The sequence below is a fragment of the Triturus cristatus genome, chromosome 9, assembly GCF_964204655.1.
Source record: "Triturus cristatus chromosome 9, aTriCri1.1, whole genome shotgun sequence".
Classification (NCBI taxonomy): Eukaryota; Metazoa; Chordata; class Amphibia; order Caudata; family Salamandridae; genus Triturus; species Triturus cristatus.
In genome coordinates, this window is record NC_140592.1 from 133,687,038 (window position 1) to 133,710,391 (window position 23,354).

The following is a 23,354-nucleotide window of genomic DNA, read 5'->3' on the forward strand; positions in this document are numbered from 1 at the left end:
ACGTCGGAATCCAGGAGAAGGCACTGGAGTGGATCATCTCCTTCCTCGCCGGAAGGACACAGAGAGTCCGCCTCCCCCGTTCAGATCTGAAGCCACCGAAGTCATCTGCGGCGTTCCTCAAGGCTCCTCGCTCAGTCCAACCCTCTTTAACGTCTACATGAGCCCCCTCACAGACATCGCACGCCAGCACAACCTCAACATCATCTCCTACGCCGACGACACCCAGCTGATTCTCTCCCTCACCAACGACCCCGCCACCGCCAGAGCCAACCTTCACGAAGGGATGAAAGAGGTAGCCGAATGGATGAAGAACAGCCGCCTGAAACTGAACTCGGACAAGACGGAAGTCCTCATCCTGGGATCCTCACCCTCCGCCTGGGACGACTCCTGGTGGCCCCCCGCCCTAGGCAGCGCACCCAAACCAACAGACCACGCACGCAACCTGGGCTTCATCCTGGACTCCTCCCTCTCATAACCAGACAAGTCAACGCCGTCTCCTCGTCGTGCTTCAACATCCTGCACATGCTACGTAAGATCTTCCGGTGGATCCCCACCGAGACCAGGAAGATGGTCACCCAGGCCCTCGTCACCAGCCGTCTGGACTACGGCAACTCCCTCTACGCCGGAACCACCGCCAAACTCCAGAAGAGACTCCAGCGGATCCAAAACGCCTCAGCACGACTCATCCTGGACATCCCCCGTCGCAGCCACATCTCCGGACACCTGAGAGACCTGCACTGGCTCCCGGTCAACAAGAGAATCACCTTCCGACTCCTCACCCACGCACACAAAGCCCTACACAACCAAGGCCCAGGATACCTCAACAGGCGCCTCAACTTCTACGCTCCCAAACGCCAGCTTCGATCGACCGGCCACGCCCTCGCCGCCGTCCCCCGCATCCGAAGAGCCACCACAGGGGGACGGTCCTTCTCCTACCTCGCCGCCAAGACATGGAACTCCCTCCCGACCCACCTCCGCCTGACCCAGGACCACCTCGCCTTCAGGAAGCAACTCAAGACCTGGCTGTTCGAGCAGTAGCGGACCCCCCTCCCCCAGCGCCTTGAGACCCTCTGGGTGAGTAGTGCGCTATATAAATGCTTTGATTGATTGATTGATTGAATCTGTCAGGTTTGTGTATCCTCCACACCATTTAATATACGTATATTTTGAACCTTAATTTCTCAAAAACTATTGAGTGGATTTATACCAGATCAATGACAAAAAACACGCTTTCTGGTCCAACTTAGAATGTTTAGTGAAGGTTCATCAAACCAAAAATCAATATCCTATAGAAATATAACTCTAACTATAACTACCCAGTAGAGTGTATCTACACGTGCCCTGATCAGTTTCTGTATGGCAGACTAATCACTTTGACAAAAAGTCTAAGTCCCAAAATACTACTCAATTTGTCAAAAGATAAAAGTGTCAAAATATACAAAAAGTGATGGGCCTATTGATTTTATCAAGGGGTTACCAGAATATATATATATATATATTACCTACTGGCGGTCGCCAGTAGGTAGTTATAGTTAGGACCCCTTTTCCATAGGAAATCCGCAACATTCTATTTTGAATAACTTTGGCGCCGGTTGACGAATCCTCACGAATTTCTCAAAATAGGTGGGGCGCTACGCTCCGCTCCTACCCTGAAAGTCTCGGGGGGATTCGTCAAGCGGGGGCTGAGATAAAAGGGGGGTCCCAAAACGCGCTTTTCCCATGCATTTTTCCATAGGACCTTTAGACAGGGCTACAGCCCGAACGGCTGAACAGAATTACTAGAAATTTGGCAGAGAGGTAGTCCCTAGGTCAAGGAAGTGCCTTTTGTAGGTTTGGTGTAAATCTGTTCAGTAGATTCTGAGAAAATAGCCTTTAAATCAATATATATATCTGAGCCAGCTTACGGTACGCTTACCGTAAGCTTACCGTACGCGTACGGTGGCGTGCGCGAGCGCGATTCTGATTGGCTGTTACATCTAAGTAAACATTCGAATCGGTCGAAACCAGGAAGCGGCGGCCGCCATTTTCTCTCTCGCACTCTGAGGGGGGGCTGTAAACAAAGGCAAAAAACATATAAAGGGGCTGTTTAGACAGCGCCCATGCACATAGCCATGTTAGTTGAGTCCTCAAAGATCCCCTAAGGCCAAAAACGGTAAATTTTTATTTTTTGAAAATTTCGCCGATTACGCTTACCGTACGCGTATGGTGCGCATACGCTAAAAATTTTAATAAAAAAAAAAAAACACTCTCTGTGCATGGCGTATTATTGTCATCACTTACAAATTAAATTTAACAGATTACCTATCACAAGGAAGCGCATAATATGTCCTCCATGTGCGCACGGTGCGCTACGCGCACCGCGTGCCCACCTTGCGTGTACGGCACTAACTGCGTAAAGTGGGCGCGCGGTGCGCGAAGCGCACCGCGTGCTCACTGTGCGCGCACGGTGCGCGCACGGAACGAACTGCGTTAAGTGGGCGTGCACGCCACGAATGGCGTAAAGTAACTTAGCATTTAAAAAACCGTACAAATTCACTGAAAAAACCATAGGTTTCACACACGTTATAGTTAGGAATTAGCATTTAAAAAACCTTGCAAATTCACTGAAAAAACCATAGGTTTCACACATGTTATAGTTAGCGGAAATTTTACTGATAAAAAACCAATGAAATTCCCCCGTTATAGTTAGTGCAGGCAACTATAACTCACGCAACCGCAATCTTCTGCTGATGACATATGTGTCTTTATGAAAAAAAAATATTTGTAATATATGTATAGCTAAAAATGTATGGAAGAAGACATGGGCAAATAAGTGTCTAAATACAGTATTAGCATCAGCAGAGGATTGCGGTCGCATGAGTTATAGTTGCCTGCACTAACTATAACGGGGGAATTTCATTGGTTTTTTATCAGTAAAATTTCCGCTAACTATAACATGTGTGAAACCTATGGTTTTTTCAGTGAATATATATATATATATATATATATATATATATATATATATATATATATATATATACATACATTTTTATTATATATATATTTAATAATCAAATGTATATATCATAAATTCAAACATTACAATGTATAGCTCTTTGGTGCGGGTGTTGTCCATTGGCCGACACTCGCATGACCTCCCCATTGCATCTGTCGACCATTGGCTAACACTAGGGAGGTATGTCAAGGCCTACTGAAATGATGATCTGTATGCAGGGCATGCTGACATGAATTGCAGTAAAAGTGAAAGTAAAAAGAGCCAAAAGGCTCATTATACTTCCACTGAGTCAGTGCTCGGGGAGATATCTCAGCCGCAAAAACACAAATTCTCTTAGCAGATGTATCGTTGGAAAGGGGAAAATCTCCTCTTTCCAGTGGTACCTCTGCCATGTGGATCCCTGCTTGGGAATCACCACAAAAGAGCACTCCCCAAGCAGGGACCCACCCGCTAGGAATCAGGGAAAGGGGAGCAGTCCTTTAAGCAAGAGCTTGTGCTCCCACTGGAGGAAACTTAAAATGGCAGTCTTTCTGCACCCTTGGGAATGGTTGAGGGGAGTTATCCCCAATCTGCCCCCACAGGGGCAGAAAGCCCAGTAAACACCAGGGATAGTTAAAACAATAAATAAATGGATCGGGGCTGCCCTCTAAGGGAATGGCCATGCCCCCTATAAAAAACAATAAAGCAACAGTCTTTCCGTCCCCCTGGAGGGCAGATAGTCCTGATTGTCCCCAATATTCCACCGCGTGGGAGGTGTGTAGAAAGCCCACTAGGCACCATGGAGTATTCTTTTTTTAAACAAACATAGGGGTGGGGATTAACCACTATGGGCATGGCCATTCTCCCAGCCCCATAGAAGGACATACAGGAACAGATCAAACCAATGTCAATGGGAGCCTTTCTGACCGGACTCCTATTGATTTTGGTTTGATCTGTTCCTGTAGTGAGCACTAGGCCCAGCCACACAAGTGGTGGAGCATTTTTATCGGCACAAGTGGGTAACGCTGGATGGTAGTAATTTTGCGGATTCCTGTAGATTCCAGAGGTTTGTGGGTAACCCTCATGGGATGCATGCAAGGCACACCACCCTGGAATCCCGGCTTATCTACTTTTAAAAATTGTCTGTGATTTGTAGGTTTGCATCGGTGGTGCCACACCACGGCCCCAAATACCGATGTCACCACTATTGCTTACCTATCAATTTAGCACTTTAGAGCCTTTTGTGTCATGGTCAGTTGGCTCACCAACACAATTGGGGTACCGTTCTTATCGGGGGATGTGAGAACTTAGGGTTGTAGGATATTTGTGCCTCCTCGCACATTCCAGTTATTTCTGTCACAGAAATGTGAGGAAAATATGTGTTTTTCACCAAAGTTTGGCGTTTGCAATGGCTTCTGGGTAAAATTGCCTAGTGGGAGCCATGCAAGTCATGCACCCCTGGACTCCACAAGTTGTCTAGTTTTCAAAAATTGTGAAAGTTTACTAGAATTCCTTAGGTGTGGCTGAGCTATGGCCTAAAATCCACAGCTACCCAGTTTGCAAAAAAAGGGGCAGTTTTGAGTGGAAAAATATTATGTATCCATGTTGTGTTTTGGGCCGTTTCTTTCTGCAGGCAGTAGGCCTTTCCACACAAGTGAGGTAACATTTTTATTGGAAGACATGCAGGAGCATTGAATGGTAGAGCATTTAATATTACCAACTGGATTTCACTGCAATTGTCCCTTCCAAACGTAAGCCACTATGTAAGAGAGAAGATATTTTGAAAAATACCCTCTAAATCATTTGCTAGCATGGTTACCCACAAATTCAGAGATGCATAAACAGCCACTGCTCCTGAGCTCCATATCTTGAGCCCATTCCAGAAATACATAGATTTCCTTGACATCCATTTTTCACCGTACATATTTCACCATATGAATTGGTCTATACACAAAGAAGAACCATTGTACGGGGCAGCTCAGTTGTTGGCTGGTCACTCCCCACGCCGCACGGCTCCTCCTGGTTGCCCGTGACTGCCCCACTGCCGCTGCTGCTGCCAAGGGTTCGCTGCTGGTGTACCCCTGGTACCTGTTTTCCGTGATACTGTTTTATTGATCTGTATTTATTTCTCCCCCTCTGGCTGTTATTCTGTTTTTGCCTGCTCTTCCATTTGACGTCCCTGTACCCTCGCCCTCTGTGCTCCCCACCCGCTCCCCGCTTCCCGCCGCTGCTCCCCGTGGCCCGCCTCCTTTTCTTCTGTACCCTCGCCCATTGGCCGCCCGCTCCTGTCTCCCAGCTGCTCCTCCCTCCCACTTGGCCTCTTATGGAGAGCGCCGCGCGGCAGTGAGTGTGCCCTGACCTCTGGTCACTCCCCACGCTGCACAGCTCCTCCTGGTTGCCCGTGACTGCCCCACTGCCGCTGCTGCTGCCAAGGGTTCGCCGCTGGTGTACCCCTGGTACCTGTTTTCCGTGATACTGTTTTATTGATCTGTATTTATTTCTCCCCCTCTGGCTGTTATTCTGTTTTTGCCTGCTCTTCCATTTGATGTCCCTGTACCCTCGCCCTCTGTGCCCCACACCCGCTCCCCGCTTCCCGCCGCTGCTCCCCGTGGCCCGCCCCCTTTTCTTCTGTACCCTCACCCATTGGCCGCCCCGCTCCCGCCTCCCAGCTGCACCTCCCTCCCACTTGGCCTCTTATGGAGAGCGCCGCGCAACAGTGAGTGTGACCTGACCTCTGGTCACTACCCACATGGCACGGCTACTCCTGGTTGCCTGTGACTGCCCCACTGCTGCTGCTGCCAAGGGTTCTCCGCTGGTGTACCCCTGGTACCTGTTTTCCGTGATACTGTTTTATTGATCTGTATTTATTTCTCCCCCTCTGGATGTTATTCTGTTTTTGCCTGCTCTTCCATTTGCCGTCCCTGTACCCTCGTCCTCTGTGCCCCCCACCTGCTCCCTGCTTCCCGCCGCTGCTCCCCGTGGCCCGCCCCCTTTTCTTCTGTACCCTCACCCATTGGCCGCCCCGCTCCCACCTCCCAGCTGCACCTCCCTCCCACTTGGCCTCTTATGGAGAGCGCCGCGCAACAGTGAGTGTGACCTGACCTCTGGTCACTCCCCACGTGGCACGGCTACTCCTGGTTGCCTGTGACTGCCCCACTGCTGCTGCTGCTGCCAAGGGTTCGCCGCTGGTGTACCCCTGGTACCTGTTTTCCGTGATACTGTTTTATTGATCTGTATTTATTTCTCCCCCTCTGGCTGTTATTCCATTTTTGCCTGTTCTTCCATTTGCCGTCCCTGTACCCTCGCCCTCTGTGCCCCCCACCCGCTCCCCGCTTCCCGCCGCTGCTCCCCGCGGCCCGCCCCCTTTTCTTCTGTACCCTCGCCCATTGGCCGCCCCACTCCTGCCTCCCAGCTGCTCCTCCCTCCCACTTGGCCTCTTATGGAGGGTGCCGCCCGGCTGCGCAGCGGACGCGCGCAGTGGGCGTGCCGCCGGCGCGCCAAAGGCAAGCCTGTCTGCGCCCGTCTGCGTCTGGACTGCGCCCAGTGCCAGGACCCCTGTCCCTCACCGGAGCCAACCCACCCAACGGAGATACGACACCGCCGCCCTCCACGCACTCAACCCCGACCGACAGCCAGCCTGCTACCAAGCCACCCCGAAACGCACCCATGGAGCAGTCACCTGCCACGCCTGCAAGTTCACCTGCCTCCGGACCTGCACCGAGCCCGCCAGAACAGGCACCAACAACAACCACCTCAAGTGCATCCTGCTCAACACCCGCTCCGTCCACAAGCACGCCGTCGAACTCTGGGACCTCCTCAACACAACAGCACTGGACGTCGCCTTCCTCACGGAAACCTGGATGAACGCCTCCTCATCCCCCGACATAGCCATAGCCATCCCGGACGGCTATAAGATCACCCGGAGGGACCGCGTCAACCAAACCGGAGGTGGCATCGCCAATGTCTACAGAAACACCATCCGCATCACGACCAACACCGACGACACCCTCACCACCGCCGAGCTCCTTCACTTCCAGATACACACCGACCCCAAGACCACCCTCAGAGGTACCCTCATCTACAGACCCCCGGGACCACACACACAATTCAGCGAAGCCATTGCAGACTTCATCAGCCCGCTCGCCCTCGCCTCCTCCGACTACATCCTCCTAGGGGACCTCAACTTCCACCTGAAGAACAACAAGGACAACAACACCACCACCCTGCTAGACAACCTTGCCAACCTCGGACTCAAGCAACTGATCAACACCCCCACCCACTACGCCGGCCACACGCTTGACCCCATCTTCTCCTCCAGCAACCACATCTCCTTCAGCCACTCCACCAGACTTCACTGGACCGATCACAGCTGCATCCACTTCAACTTCAGGAAAACCACGACTCACCTCCGCCTGCAACAAGCCCCCCAGAGATGCTGGAGCAAGGTCACCACCGCCCAGCTCACCACCTCCCTGAGCCAAAACCAACCCACCAACACTACGGACCCTAACGAAGCAGCCCACAACCTCACACAGTGGATCACCAACTGCGCCGACGCCCTTGCACCACTGAAGAACCCTCCAACCAATCCCAACAGCAAGAAAGCCTCATGGTTCACCGACGATCTCAAAAACTCCAAAAAATCCTGCCGTACCCACGAAAAGGCCTGGTGCCACGACCAATCAACAGAAAACATGACAGCCCTCAAGAACGCTATCCGAAAACACCACCAGCTGATCCGCACCACCAAAAGGACATCATTCAGAGACCGACTGGACAACAACACCCACAACAGCAAAGAACTCTTCACCATCGTCAAAGAGCTCTCCAACCCCAGCGCCAGCAACAATGACATCACGCCATCGCAAGCCCTCTGTGACTCTCTCGCCACGTTCTTCTACCGCAAGATCGCCGACATACACGGCAGCTTCGGCGCTCAGACCATGTTCCCAGCCACCGAACCAACGCCCCCACCACCACCCTATGCACCTGGAACCCCGTCAGCATGGAAGACACCACCCACATGATAAACACCATCCACTCCGGCTCCCCAGCCGACCCCTGCCCACACCACATCCTCAACAAAGCTGACTCCATCATCGCACCCCAACTCCGGGACATCATTAACAACTCCTTTACATCAGCCACATTCCCGGAGAGCTGGAAGCATGTGGAGATCAGCGCCCTCCTAAAGAAACCCACTGCGGACCACACAGACCTCAAGAACTTCCGCCCCATCTCGCTCCTCCCCTTCCCCGCAAAAGTCATCGACAAAACCATCAACAAACAGCTGACCACCTTCCTCGAGATGAACAGCTCCCTCGACCCATCGCAGTCCGGATTCCGAGCGAACCACAGCACTGAGACCGCCCTCATCGCAGCCACCGACAACATCAGGACCCTGCTCGACAACAGTGAAACTGCCGCCCTCATCCTCCTCGACCTGTCGGCCGCATTCAACACTGTCTGCCACCACACCCTGACATCCTGCCTCCACCACGCCGGGATCCAAGGGAAGGCCCTGGAATGGATCACCTCCTTCCTCTCCGACAGAATTCAGGGAGTCCGTCTCCCGCCCTTCCGAGCAGCGGCCACCAAAACCATCTGCGGCGTTCCCCAAGGATCCTCACTCAGCCCTACCCTCTTCAATGTCTATATGAGCCCCCTTGCAGCCATCGCATGCAAACACAACCTCAACATCATCTCCTAAACCGACGACACCCAACTGATCCTCTCCCTCACCAACGACCCAGCCACCGCCAGAGCCAGCTTCCAGGAAGGAATGAAAGACGTCGCGGAATGGATGAAGCTCAGCCGTCTGAAGCTGAACTCTGACAAGACGGAAGTCCTCATCCTCGGATCATCCCCCTCCGCCTGGGATGACTCCTGGTGGCCCCCCGCTCTGGGCACCGACCCTAAGCCCACGGACCACGCACGCAACCTGGGTTTCATCCCCGACTCCTCCCTCACGATGACCAAGCAAGTCAACGCCGTTACATCCTCCTGCTTCAACACCCTCCGCATGCTCCGAAAGATCTTCCGGTGGATCCCCACTGGAACCAGGAAGACAGTCACCCAGGCCCTCGTCACCAGCCATCTGGACTACGGGAACGCCCTCTATGCTGGGACCACCGCCAAACTACAGAAAAGACTCCAGCGCATTCAGAACGCATCTGCACGACTCATCCTGGACATTCCCCGACACAGCCACATCTCTGCACACCTGAGAGACCTGCACTGGCTCCCCGTCAGCAAGAGGATCACCTTCAGACTCCTCACCCACGCACACAAGGCTCTCCACGACACGGGCCCCGGATACCTCAATACCCGCCTCACGTTCTACACACCTACCCGCCAGCTCCGCTCCGCCAGCCTCGCCCTCGCCACCGTCCCACGGATTCGCAGATCCACCACCGGAGGAAGATCATTCTCCTACCTGCCAGCCAAGACGTGGAACTCCCTCCCCACCCCACTGCGACTGACCCAGGACCATCTCTCCTTCAGGAGGCACCTCAAGACCTGGATTTTCCAGCAGTAAGGACACCCCCCTCCCAGCGCCTTGAGACCCTCGCGGGTGAGTAGCGCGCTCTACAAATGTCCTGATTGATTGATTGATTGGCTCTCGGTACCTTGTGTTCTGGGAGAAATTACAAATCCTATATATCCAGTAACCAGAAGGTTCTAGGAGACATAATGGTATTTTGCGTTTGTAAATTGGAAATCTTGAAAAAAATGCAGAAGAAAATGTTTTCACAAAAGGCTGTTTTTCCCCATTCATTTTCAATATTTCTTTATTTCAAGACTGAGCGCCTGATTATAATCTTGGCATACAGAGTTAATCCACCTCAAATGTGACGGATATCCCATCCAACAAACAAAATTCCATAGTATCCAATTAAACTTCTAATACAGCAGACGGGATATCTGTCAGGTTTGTGACAGAGTCTTGCATCTGTCAAAATACTAATCAGGCCCTTAGTTTCTTTGGGAAACCCTTGAGAGATCTACACTTATGACCCCTTTGTGTATTTGGAATTTTGCCTACTTTTCAGAAATCCATAGCTTTCATAGATCAGCCCTGGATCTCACACAAATCAGAAGTAGGTTGTGGGCACAAAAAAAATAAGAAAAATGGTCTGCCTCTTTGAAAAATGGCAAAACTGTGATAAAAATGTAGGTTTTTTTATTCAGCTGTGTATGTTCCTGAAAGCTGGGAAGATGGTAACTTTAGCACGGCAAACTATTTGTTGATGCCCTTTTTGGAAAAATAAACAGACACTTTTATATGGAGCACTTTTTTCCTATTTTTCCCCAAAAACGTAAATTAGCTGTATTTTGCCAATTTCCTCAGTCCTCTCCAGGGGAATAAACACCATTTGGGTAACTTTAGAATCCCCAGTATGTTGTATAAGAGGACTCAAATTTGACATAGATCGCTTATGTGGAAAGAAAGTTATGAAGCCCTGTGCACAAACTAGCCCAAATAGCGAAAAAAGGACTCAGCACTGGTGGGGGGGGAGTGGGAGGTCCAGCAGTAAAGGGATTAAGAATAGTGATTGTCACAAAATATTTTCAGTAAACGTTTTTTCTGGGCCCCTGTCGTGGTCACCTGGAAAAGGACCGAAAACTACACTACCCAGAAAACCCTGGGGCGAGCCGGAAGGACGCGCGTCATCCATGTCCGAATCAACAGACTCCATAAATGACCGCCTCCTCCTAGAGGAGGCGCTTGACAATTTTGAGCCCAGTTTCGGGTTTGCCTGCGAGGATCATAAGCTGAGGGCGCCGAGTAAGCGGCCGATCCCCGTCAACGAGGGAAGCAGAGAAACCGGAACACCTTTTCCCCTGAGACTGCCGCCGACAAAAAGAAACGCGTGGTCACCGGCAGGCACCCGTGTCTTCACTACACCTACAGGTAACCCGCACTTTTGCTGGAAGGACGTCCAGTAGCTCCTCGTGTCCTGGGGTGCTCCTGCTGTGCGGGAACAGTGGTCGAGCGCATTGGGGGAGCGCCATAGCTCCTCGTGTCCTTGGGTGCTCCCGCTGTGAGGGAACAGCGGTCGAGCGCATTGGGGGAGCGCCGTAGCTCCTCGTGACCTTGGGTGCTCCCGCTGTGAAGGAACAGCGGTAGAGAGCATTTGGGAAGCATCATCCCCAAACGGAGCTGTGAACCTAGCAGCGCCGAGAGGGGCAAGACGCAGGATTGTAGGGGGCCGGAGTGCCCTCCCTTGTCCTCTCTCCTACCACTCTCACTACTAAGAAGATGCAGTAGCATTCCTTGTTTAATTTCTACCCATGCTGTTGTTGTTGTACGGTAGAGGTTCCTTTGGGGCTGGAAACAGAAGGAGGATACTGACTAGAGCAGCGGCTGGGTACCTCCGCCTACATACAGTGGGAACTAAAGCTCAGAAGACAGTGAGTACAATGTAGTGGGGTTAGTGTGTGTAGGTTAGTGCCTTGTTACTAGCCTCCTGTTTTCTTTTTCGTAGTGCCCAGCCCAGGAGACCTCTTTGAGCAAGTCCCTGACCGGCAACCCCCAAGAAGTTCACCTGTACCTCCCCACCAGCCGTTATTCTATTTTTCCCCCCTTTTCCCCCCCGACTGCTCCCTCGCACTACTCAGGCTTTCTTCCGTGGTGAGCGTTAGCGGAAGGGGGAAGAAGGGGGATAGGCAACGCACACATCGTTCCTCAGGTTAGTGGTTTGGGGTATTATACTGCTGACACTCTGACCCATTCGTGACAGCCCCTTCATTTATGGCCCTTTCTGGACTGATCACCCTGAAACTTCAAGAAAGGGGCTGAAGAGGATTACCTTGTTTTCGAAAGTTTCATGAAGATTCCTCCAACTGTGCCAAATTATTAGCAATCCAAAAAATCCTTTTCCTATGAAAACATAGTCCTAATTATAACTATTGAAGGCCATTTGCAGTAGGAGGTAGGGCCTGTCAGAGAGTTGGGCATTTGTGTGTGAGAGTACTTAGCACTCCTTCCACCACAAAATGAAATGCTGTTCACAGCACAATGCAAAATGTTGCATTGCAACCAGACCCTTTATGCACATGCAAATCTTTAAAAGGCCAATTTTTGCACCTTACGCTGTACAAAGTTTGACCATTACCAAAGTTCTTAGCATTTTTTCCTAATTTTGCATTTTTGGTGCATTTGCATAGTGAATTGAAAAGTGATTTTATGATTCATTACTAAAGGTATTCTTGCACAAGATGTTACAATGCTCGATGGTGTTAACTTTCTGACGCAGATCTTTTTTTGAGTTTGCATTCCTTTGAGCTCTGTAAATTGAAAATTTGCATATGCAAAGTTAGTTGCATTGCTATTGCAAAGTATTTTTTAACAAGGTCCCTGACGCCCCAACTCTTTTTTGAACTAACACTACAATTGCAAAGTATTTTTTAACAAGGTCCCTGACGCCCCAACTCTTTTGAACTAACACTACAATTACTAACACTCTGGCATCTAATAATATGGTATATTGAAATAACCCAGCTGCCTGAGTCCTCTGTCACCATCCCACCTTTTCTAATTCTTAAACATTATTTTATTTACAAGAAACTGATGGAGCACTATGTTACGCCAACATTTGTAACGCCGCACTCAGTTTCAAAACACAGGTATGCACCGTATTTACAAGAATGTTGTGCACCCCTGTGTGACCCCAAGAGCTGGCACTTAAAAAGCTGCTTAGGCCAGCAAAGGCACCCTAGCACCATTTTGCTAGGGTGCCTGCAGTACAGGGGCAATGGTTTATGTGCTTTAAGGGTAATTTCCTGCACATAAACAATCTTTACAGGTGATTTGATCTACCTGTGTGTGCTGTAAAATGTAGCACACATGAAAAGAGCAGAATACGAGGAGAAATAAAACATTTCTCCTCGTATCACCTGCTTAAGTCCAGGTAATCCCTGGCGGTATTTTTGGCACTGCCCCATACCTTGTAAATGTGGGGCAGCGTCAAAAAATAAATGGGTGTGGGCGGCAGAATGCCCACTGCAACACCCATTGCACGCCCCTTTCATGCTAAGTGCTGCGTGAATAGGGGCATTATTTACAAGGCAATGTTAAGCCACTTTGAGTGGCTTAACACCAACTTGTAAATGAGGCAGAGGAGCTAATGCGACCAGAGTACTGGAAAAGGTGACATCTGGTGGGGTTAATGCTTATGTGAGCATACAAAAATGAACGAGAATGACTTTCCAACACCATTCACTTCTTTTGTGTAGATTAAAATGCATCTACCTGTCATTCAGTTATTTAATAGGGCTTAATTTATATACATTTTTTAAGATTGCAATACTTACTTGGTATTGCTGCAAACATCACACTTTGAGGAAATGGATCTGAAAAGAAAGCAAACAACGTAATGATTAATTTATACATTTTTGCAATAGTGTTGTACCTTTCTATATGCTTAGATTCTGGACTGCAAGTGTTAATAGAAAGGGTTTGCGAATCTTCGCTTCCTAGGTATTACGTGTGCTTTTTTCTGGAGGACACAATTTGGCGAACACATGTAATGCAAAAAATAATAATAATGTAATGCAACAAAGATGTAGTTACCTTAGGGCGATGGTTAGTTTCTGCCATATAAAGGGTTGTGGAGCGCTGTAGGAGTGAAAATCTTTTTGCATGGATGGAGGAAATGCAGAGCAGAGGCATAAGGCACAGACATAGTGGGCAATTGCCCAGGGACCCCTTCCATGGGTTTCCCTGGTAAAGTGAGGGGACAGTCATCATTTTTGCCATCATAACATTAACTGCCTACTTTTTTTATTTCACAGTGGAGCATGTTTAGCAGAAACCTAGGGCCACATGTACTAAGGATTTACGCTAATGAAAGGTCAAGCACAGTGATGCAAAGCAGCTCAAATTCTTGCAAAGATATTTGCATTCCAGCCCAAAAATTATTTTGCGCTTGAAAGATGCCTTTTCTAAGTGAAAATAACTCTTTGTTGTGCTTTGTACAACTATACCTTAAGTGAACACTAATTGGGAAGATAAGTGCAGGGGCCCATATTTGTTAAAAATTTGACACAAAGTCTAGACCATCTAAAGATAGCCATACTGTACTTATAACAAAAAAAATACCTTAAGGAATCAGGCAATAACGTGGCGAAATGTTTTCATTTCTGCACACATTTTACACATTGCATGTATGTTGCCCTGTCAAGCATATGTACAACATGTGGAATGTGCACACACCTGTGCTCAAGGCTCCTGACATTTCCAGCGAATTAATTGTTCAAACTGATGCCTCAGAGCATGGCATAGGTGCAGTACCTTTGCAGTTAAGACCATAACTATTTGAGACTCACTTCCAGATTCAGACCAGCCACAGGCCCCTCAGGTGGCTAATAGGAATGAGGGGTGAGAATCCAAAATTGTTGAGGTTGTCCATCTCCCTACAAAGAATGGACTGTATGGTGGAACATAGACCTGGGTCAGAACACGCAAAGGCTGATGGTCACCCAAGGTTCTTCTGCCTTAGTGATGAAGGGCTCCCATTAGGTTGTGGAGTTCTCCTCACTTTCTACTGGGGGGAGGACATGTTTAAGACCTGACAGCCTTAGGATGGTCTTCCCCCAAATATGTTTCCTCCAGTGTTGCTGATATTGTTTTGTTGGCTTTAGGACTCTAGGCATGTTAACAGTGCTAACCAGTGCTACAGTGCATGTGCTCCCTGCTTAAAACCTGGTCACATTGGTTTATCCACAATTGGCACTTTTAATTTACATATAAGTCCCTTATACGTAAGGAGCTTGCGCTATCTGTGCCCAGGGCCTGTACATTAAATGATACTAGTAGACATGCAGCAACGATTGCTCCACCCACATAAGAAGCCCTTTAAACATGTCTCAGGCCTTCCATTGTGGAGCCTGTGTGTGCAGGTAACACTACCATGTCGACTTGCCATTTAGAATCCCTTGTCAAGACTTAAACTTACCTTTTATTACGCATACGCTAACCCTAAGGTAGGCCCTTGGTAGTCCATAGGGTGTGTGTAAAAGTAAAGACATGTACTTTTATGTTTTGTATGTCCAGGCAGTGAAAAACTCCCAAATTAGTTTTTCACTACTGTGAGGCCTACCCTACTCCCAGGATTACTTTGGGGATTCCTTACTACATTTAATAAGCTGTAATTCCTAATTGAGAGGGGATGGGCCTGTCATGTTGGGCACTGTAATGATAAATCCGATGTAATGGCACAGTTGAATGTATCATTACAATTTTAAAAATGCCACTTTTACATAGATGGAATTTTACAGTCTTAGCCCTGTGTGCCTGCAGCCTATCTTCAGTATTACCTTATTACATTTTATAAGTGAAATTTCCAATTGGGAAGAGATAAACCCTTCAAGTCTGGTGTCTGTGGAATTACAATTTAAAATTCTAATTTATGGTGAAGTTGGATTTTAAATTGCAATTCTGAAAACGCCACTTTTAGAAATGTGGCATTTTCTTTCTTTAGCCATTTGGTACCTGTAGTCTGCCTCTGGTCACATGACTGGGTGTAGTTGGCAGTTGGGTTTTGTGTATTCCTCCTAGACAGACACACACAATAGAAGTTTAGGTATGTCTCAATGGGCGATCTATGGAAGGATGAGAGGGAGGAGCTGAACACAGCCATTATTTACACCTGAATAGGCTGTGTCCAGTCCGCACACAAAGGGCTACATATCCCACTGTAATCCGTCTGGAGCCAGGGCAGGAAGGGAACACACCTGTGCACTTCAAAGGCATGTCTTTGAAGTCTCTGTTTCTTAAAACACCTCTGGGTATAAGAACTGGACCTCAGACACCACTACTTCTGTACACATCTGGACCTGTGAATACTCTGCCAGGAAGAAGAATCACTGTGCTGCTGAAAAGCCTGTTACTCTGCTGGACTTCCACTCTGAAGGAGTTGTTGCCTTGTTGTGCTGACCTGCTGCCCTCTCGACTGAGGAGGAAGAACTGGACCTAGAACCGATCTTGAACACAGGACCCCAGAGGGTCTCAGAGGGCTAGTCTGCAGGACTCCTGATCTGAGCCTCAGGGACATAGCAGGGTTCCCACTGCTAGTGGACCCATCTTCAATGAGTTCATGAGCCCCTAGGAGGTGCCTCTCGGTCCGTGGCCCTTGGTGCTTGTCTGGAGTCAAAAAAGTGACACTCCAGTGCCACACAAGTGCTGCTAGGGGTATAGGTAAATAAGGCCTGATATTGGTATTTATGTAAGAGAACACAACCACCCCCAAACATTACTGAAATCAAAATAAGGCATGGACTACAAGATATAATAGAGGCAAACACAGGTTCTCAAGAGCCCATGACTAAAATACTAAACTATATACTCCCTGAAGTACCTGAACACATCACAGGCCAGCTACTAGCTATACTCACCTTAAAATGCTTACTATCACAATCTAAATAGCCACTAGTGATACTCCTCCTGCCCCTAGAAGATACCAAGATATCCAAATGCCCAAACAGTTATTCACCACACATATTGAAGAACCCTTCCTCTTACATGCTAACCTTAATAATGAGAAACGCATTATAATATTTGCTACAGCAGATAACATATTAAAACTCAGTCATTGTCAAACATGGATGATGGCTGGGATATTCAAAATGTGCCCCAAACCATTCACTCAGATGTACACCATACAAGGTGAGTATCAAAACACAAATATACCATGCATATAAGCTGTGCTAATTATAAATACAGTAGCACTTACTATGGACTACTAAATCAAATTAAAATTAAAATAAACAATTACTCCCCACATAAAAAAATAATTGACTTTGAACAAGCCATGCTACAAACAATCCTTAAACTATACTCACAGACAGCAAACAAAGGATGTTGCTACCATTTTAACCAAAGCATTTGGAGACACCTACAACAATCTGCATTAAGGGGCTGATTACGATTTTGTTTGGAAACACTTCCGACCAAATCGGTTTCAGAAACGTTTCCGACTGAATCAGGTTCTGCGAGTCCGACCGACCGATTTCGATGCTTCCCAACATCGCTCTGTCGGACTTGCATTGACTTCAATGGGATCCTGTGTTCTGAACGAGAACGCAGGCTCCCATTGAAAAAAGAGGGGGCTGGGGAAAACCTTGCACCCTGTGACAGGCACCCCCTGGTGCCTACCACACTGTGCATGGTTTAATAGGGGGTACACCACAGGCCCCAACTCGATACACCATTGTGAAGGGGGGTCTGCTACGTTTCCCCAAAGTCAGACTCCGACATCCGTTTCGTGTTGGGCAGACCGAATCAGAACAGCTGTCAGAATCACTCATTGTAATTGTTCGCTTGGAAACCAGGTCCATAGAGCTGTATAATTCGGCTCTGAAAAACATGGGCTGTCTGATTACCTTTCGGAACCGAATCGGCCAGCCCGAACAGTTTCCGTGCATCGTAATCGGTCGGTTGGAAATGTCTATGATTCAGTCGGAAAAATAGGTTCCTAATAACATTCTGAGATTCCGAATCCCATTCGGAGCCTTTCCGAATGACATCGTATTCGGCCCCTAAGTGTAGAATATGCCACAAACAGCCAATTTGCCTTTAACATTAAAAAAGTGATTGAACTATATTCCCACTCAATTCAAACCATTTTAAGGAAGGCGTTGGTCACTAAAGAGGTTGTATTCACTATTTCCAATCCAATATATCCAATTTTGGGGAAAGTCTTGAACACAAAAAGGGTTACATTTACTATTCCCACTCCAATACAGCCAATTTTGGGGAAAGGTTAGGACAGTAAACAAGTGACATTTACAATTCCTACTCCAATCTATACAAATTTGTGAAGGTGTTTGACACAAAACCATTAAAAATTACTATTCCCCCTCTAATGTAAGACTTAAATAAGCGGGGCCTATTACGATGAGTGTCGAAAATCCTCCAACCTCAGGTTGCATGAGGTTAAAGGCTTTCCGACACCCATGGTCAGTTTGAATTCCGACTTGCTGATTATGTTACAGCCGGTTGGAAATGAAACCAGCTGGTCATTCCGGCTAGCTTCCAACAGGCTCAAGGAGCCCATCGTCCTGTCAGAACTGGCCCGTAATCCAAATGTACGGCGGTTTACACCGTCCGTAATACAATGCACGGTTTCCGACAGGGTTTCCAAACTGGCCTTTCCGACATGGATAGCCTTTCAGAAAGCATATTCGGGGACCCCTAGCAGATCCCCCCCTTCAACTTGCGGCCTCTGGTTGGGGCCCGAGGGGGCACCTATCGTGCCTCCCTGGTAATCCCTGAACCCTTAAGGTGCCTGCCACAATGTGCAGGAATTTACACAACCACCCATTTCCCTAAGGGGTCATGTACTAGGGCATGTTTACGGCCGTAACACCTGCTCCCATAGGGAAATGTGAGAATGTGACCTAACAGTGTTTGGTTGCATCATAATCAGGTCGTCGGTCATGTTTCCGCAACGCTGTCGGGTGGACGCAAGTCTGCCCCACATCGTAATAAGCCTCAGAGTGTTTAACAGTAAAGAAGTCGAATTGCTTTTCGTCACCCTTACCTAGTTATTCATAATATAAAAAAACAGTACAAAACATCAAAACGAATAAATGCTTTCAAATGAAATTATTATCAAATTGATAAAATATTGTTACTAATATTTATTTTCAAAATATTATGTGTACTACATAACTTAACATAACCTAAAAAAATACAAAATTACATGCATTACTTATACAATACATAGTTAAAAAAATACTTATTAATATTATACATTATAATGTATAATAATTCTGGATTACACACATAAATAATTTAATTTGTTTAAGTACCTAAATTATAATAATTAAAAAAAATTCTTCTCTGAAAAAGCAATAATACATACAGTTTAAAATAAAATAAATTATTAATATAAAAAATATAAAGCCCACATTACTTTTTATAATTAAACATAACTAAAATGTAATACAACATACATACATATAAAATATGTAAATTAATCTTACAAAAAGTGCATATTAAAATCAAATGTATCAATCATAGTTTACAATTTTTCTATGTACTCATTTTTACAAAATAATCAGTAAAACAATAAATGATTATTTATTGATATAAATAACCCACAAAAGCATTATTTGTGATGTATTTCACAATAAAAAAAATGATATACAGTTGGAAAAACATATTAAGAAATACATTCACTAAACTCACAAGTTCATTTTTGACACATGAATAAACATTTGAGCAGAAAAAAAGTATTATAGACAGGAATATACATATGTTATACACATTTCAAATGCAATTAATTGAATACTACAACTTTAATGCAAATTTAAGAAAATACAAAAAGTTAATTAGAAAATAATTAAGAATTTAAAAAATATCTCAAGCATTTTAACAATAAAAAATATTAAAATAAATGTTAGTATATTAAAAAAATAAATGTACAAAGTCATATTGAAATATTTCAGTACTCTCTCCACACTTTTACACAATAACCACAAATTCCGTTCCTTTAACTTAATAACATATATATTATTTAAAAAATATTCAAAATTATAAATAAAAATGTCTTTCAACTTTTAAAAATCAACATATGAAAATGAGGATAAATATCCTTTTTAGAAATATCTAGAAAGAGGGAAACACCTCTCTAAATTGTTTTTGTGCAGGAAGGTGTCCCTTTCTGCACAAAATCAATCTCCCCTACAATGCAGACACCCATGCACCATGGCACAAGGGTGTCTGTGTTGGTGTATGGCAGACCATTGTGTACTAGCGCAGGGGAAAAGAGAAGGAATGTGCCATATCTCACAGCCCTTTCTTTCAGAGTTCCACCAAAGACAATAACAAATTGAATTGACTCAAAAGAACTACTATACCAATCAATAAATGTAAAGGAGATTTTTATCAAATCAAAGAGAATCGGATGAGTGTAACCGGAGTTACGGATTTTTATAGGAAAATGAAATCAGTGCTTTTCACTCTTGCAAAATGTTAAAGTTGCTGTTAATGGGAAATAACACTAGTAACACTTGGTCGCTTATACGCTGAGCTAAGTATGAACCACTGGGTGGTAAGGTGATGCAGGTCGCGGGACCAGGGTCACCAGCAAACTTTGAAAATATCACCTTGGTAACAGTAAACCCAGTCTTTGGTTATTTCGACATTCTGGAGTTCAGGGGAATTCAGTATGATATGACATCATATGATATATTCTTATAAAGCACGCAAATGCCCAAGGGTGTCTTGGCGCTGGCATATCATTGGCTCAAATGGCCCATTACTTGGTAGAAAACAGCCAGTTTTAGTGCCTTCCTAAAGTGAAGTAGATTAGTTAAGGATTTCAGATATAAAGGAAGGCTATTCCTTAGTTTGGCAGTGCAGCAGATAAAATGTTTTCCACCCCAGGAAGTGAGTTTGAATTTAGGAACCCTTCTACAGATGTAGAGCGAAGCATCCTAAAGGGAGTGTACCACTTGAAGTTATGCTTAAGGTAATCTGGGCCAACATCATGCAAGGCCTTATGGGGATGCAGAAAGACTTAGAGGCAATTATTTTCCTGATCAGTAACCGGTGGAGCTTATACAGAGCCTGAAATACTGACTGGAACGTGGGGATGCCTAAAAGAATACAAGTTGCTGCATTCTGAAGTTTGTGAAGGGCATTGTAGTAGTCACTTTTATAAAGAATATGGATCACTATTGCTGTCTTCTGAAGCTTGAAATCAATGCAAGGAAGATTTTATTTATTATCCTTAAGGTATGAAATGAGAATGAAGTGACTGTGTTGATTTGTTCTCCAAAAGTCAGTTTGCCATCAAACATGATGCCTAGATTCCTTACTTTCTTAACGGGAGTTAAAAGAGTTCCCAGATCCTTTGGCCATCAAATAGGGATCAGAAGGAAATGTCATAATGTCATTACCAGACAGAAGGACCTCTGTTTTACAGAGTTAAGTTTAAGGCAATTGCCTTAATCCATTTGCCCACTTCCAACATGCAGTTGTGGAACCTATTAGTTGCATCTCGAACTTCTCTTGAGATAGAGACAACAATTTGTGTCGTCTGCATATGACACTATGGAAAAACCAAAAGTGCTAATCAAACTAACCAATGGTGTGGTGTATATGCTTAAAAGTGTGGGACTCAATGACAACCCTTGAGGTACCCCACAAGGGAGGGAGCATGGACTAGCCACATACTCATTAAGGGTGACTTATTGTTTGTTGTCATAGAGAACAGAGTTTAGAAAGGCCAAAGCAGTGACCTTGATCCCAATGTTATTAAGACAACCAATGAGCATATTGTAATTCACTGTGTCAAATGCAGCTGACAGGCCAAGTAAAATGAAATAGCTGCACGAAAGGGAAGCAGTGGGGTATGAGCTGCGCAAAGTTAAGTGGTCATGTAATTAGAGACAATATATTAGTGAGACAATGCTCAAAGGAAATTGCACAACAACCACCCTTCGTTGTGAGAACAGTGTAAACACAATCAACACTTTTAACAGAATGCAAAATCAACCTCCTGAGCAATAGTCACATATAATTTACCAACAATTAATTCACGCAGTTGTCTTCTTGAATGTTTCTTCTTTGTGTTTTATTCCAAGTCTTGTATTAATCAGTTCACTCTCTAGTTCTTCTTCACAACACAGAAAGCCATAATTTGAGCCTTTGAGCCAACACGTGTTTCATCTAATTGGATTTAACCAAAGTGTTCCTCAGGGCTAAGACAAACAAATAATAACTCCATTATGATCCATACAATTATTATTCCACTGAATCAGAAAAAGCCTCCAGCAAATGCCAAGTGTACTATCAATCACCCTATGAGTAGCCTCTTAATCCAAAAGAGGCATACACCAACAACAAAATGTTTTAGTATATTGAAGAAAACTAAAATGAGAAAGATGCTTGATGGGATGGACAGTGTGAAAATAACAATGAAGACCAAGAACAAAATTCCCAAAGAAATTCATCTGCAAAGAAGTGCTGTTAGTCAACACTAACAATAATTCCCCTGGAGACCAGGAGTCTAGGACAAATAAAACCTATAATCCCCATGCACATCCCCAATGTGCCGAGGTAAAACACACTCACCACCAACTTCAATCTGTGGACAAATCAAAAATGATGGCTTCTGCCGAAACCAACCTCAACAGGTTCTGGAGTCAACGTAAATCCTATGATAATATAACATGAAGGCTTGTTTTAATCCTGAACAAGTCCTCGCTCAAAGGATTGTGTTAAACCAACCTGTGTGACAAAAATACCCACAGCGCCAAAAACACTCACCACGTAGAGCGAAATAGTAGGAATGAAGATGTGTTGTCTTCTACCAAGTTTCTGCTATCATGAGGTGAGTTAACATCCTAAAGAAACATATATATATATGTATGTAATCAAAATCCGACATCTCTCACTGCGCAAATCACATTTAAAGTTATCAACTCACATAATACACAAGTAGCTCCAATGAAATAGTGTAAGCAAAGAAAATATTAGCCACATGAATCCAACTAAAACTCAGGCATCTATCTCAAATGCTCTTCCATTCCTTAGTATTCATAAAATCTAGCACTAAAAGGCCAATACTTCTTACCTAATAATTCTCATAAGCGACACGAAGAGTACTCCGAGTCCGATACTGGCATGTTGCACCCACGCCATTTTGAAGTGACTATTTATGCACTTCAATCTCATCAACCATTCAAAATAGGACTTTCGAAAACAGAGCGAGTTACCGGCTCCAAAGTGGGCACCATTTTAAAGTAGTAAAATAGCATTAAGATAGCATCAAAAAGATTAGTCTCGAACATGTTTCTAAAACATATTCCAAAATTCAGCACCTAATAAAAGCCAATATCAGCAAGGCATGAGAAAAAGAAACGGAGTCGGTCTGCGCCCTATAATTAATTGAAACAAATCGAAAGGGCTGATTCTTAAATAAAAGTCATGTGTTCATATGTCGGTTGAGTATACAAAACGCCATATAAATAAAATACTTCATATCTTTATAGGCAGCCAAAAAAATATAAGACCCAAACGCTCAGTGAGAGCATTTCTTCCTAATTTAGCATATTCAAAAATAGCATTACCTTGACCTCATTAAGGCAATGCGTTGTTAATTCAAACCATATCATAAGACACTAACACTCGGTGAGAGCATATCTAATCAGAAAGTTCCATCCTACCAGACGGAATAACGTCTGTATCACTTAGAAGTCCAGTACACGAACTGCATACACGCATGTTTAGGGAGGGAGTAAGGAAAGGAGAAGGAAAGCAAAATAAGAAAAATATGATGAAAGAATTTATATACAGGAATGACTTATACACATCCCATCGATTCAGAAAAAGGGACAAAGATGACTCATGTCTAAACAAAAAAGA

At 45.5% G+C, this 23,354-nt stretch overlaps 1 protein-coding gene across 5 annotated transcripts in view; it reads right to left on the reverse strand.

The window, feature by feature from the left end:
* LOC146797516 (inter-alpha-trypsin inhibitor heavy chain H4-like) overlaps nucleotides 1-23,354 on the reverse strand; it is a 598,346-nt gene that overhangs the window by 254,608 nt on the left and 320,384 nt on the right. For all 5 annotated transcript variants that reach the window (XM_085624535.1, XM_085624533.1, XM_085624534.1 and 2 more), the window contains one exon: nucleotides 13,292-13,330. In XM_085624535.1, coding sequence (XP_085480661.1) covers nucleotides 13,292-13,330 — 39 coding nt within the window. The remainder of the gene's footprint in view (nucleotides 1-13,291; nucleotides 13,331-23,354) is intronic.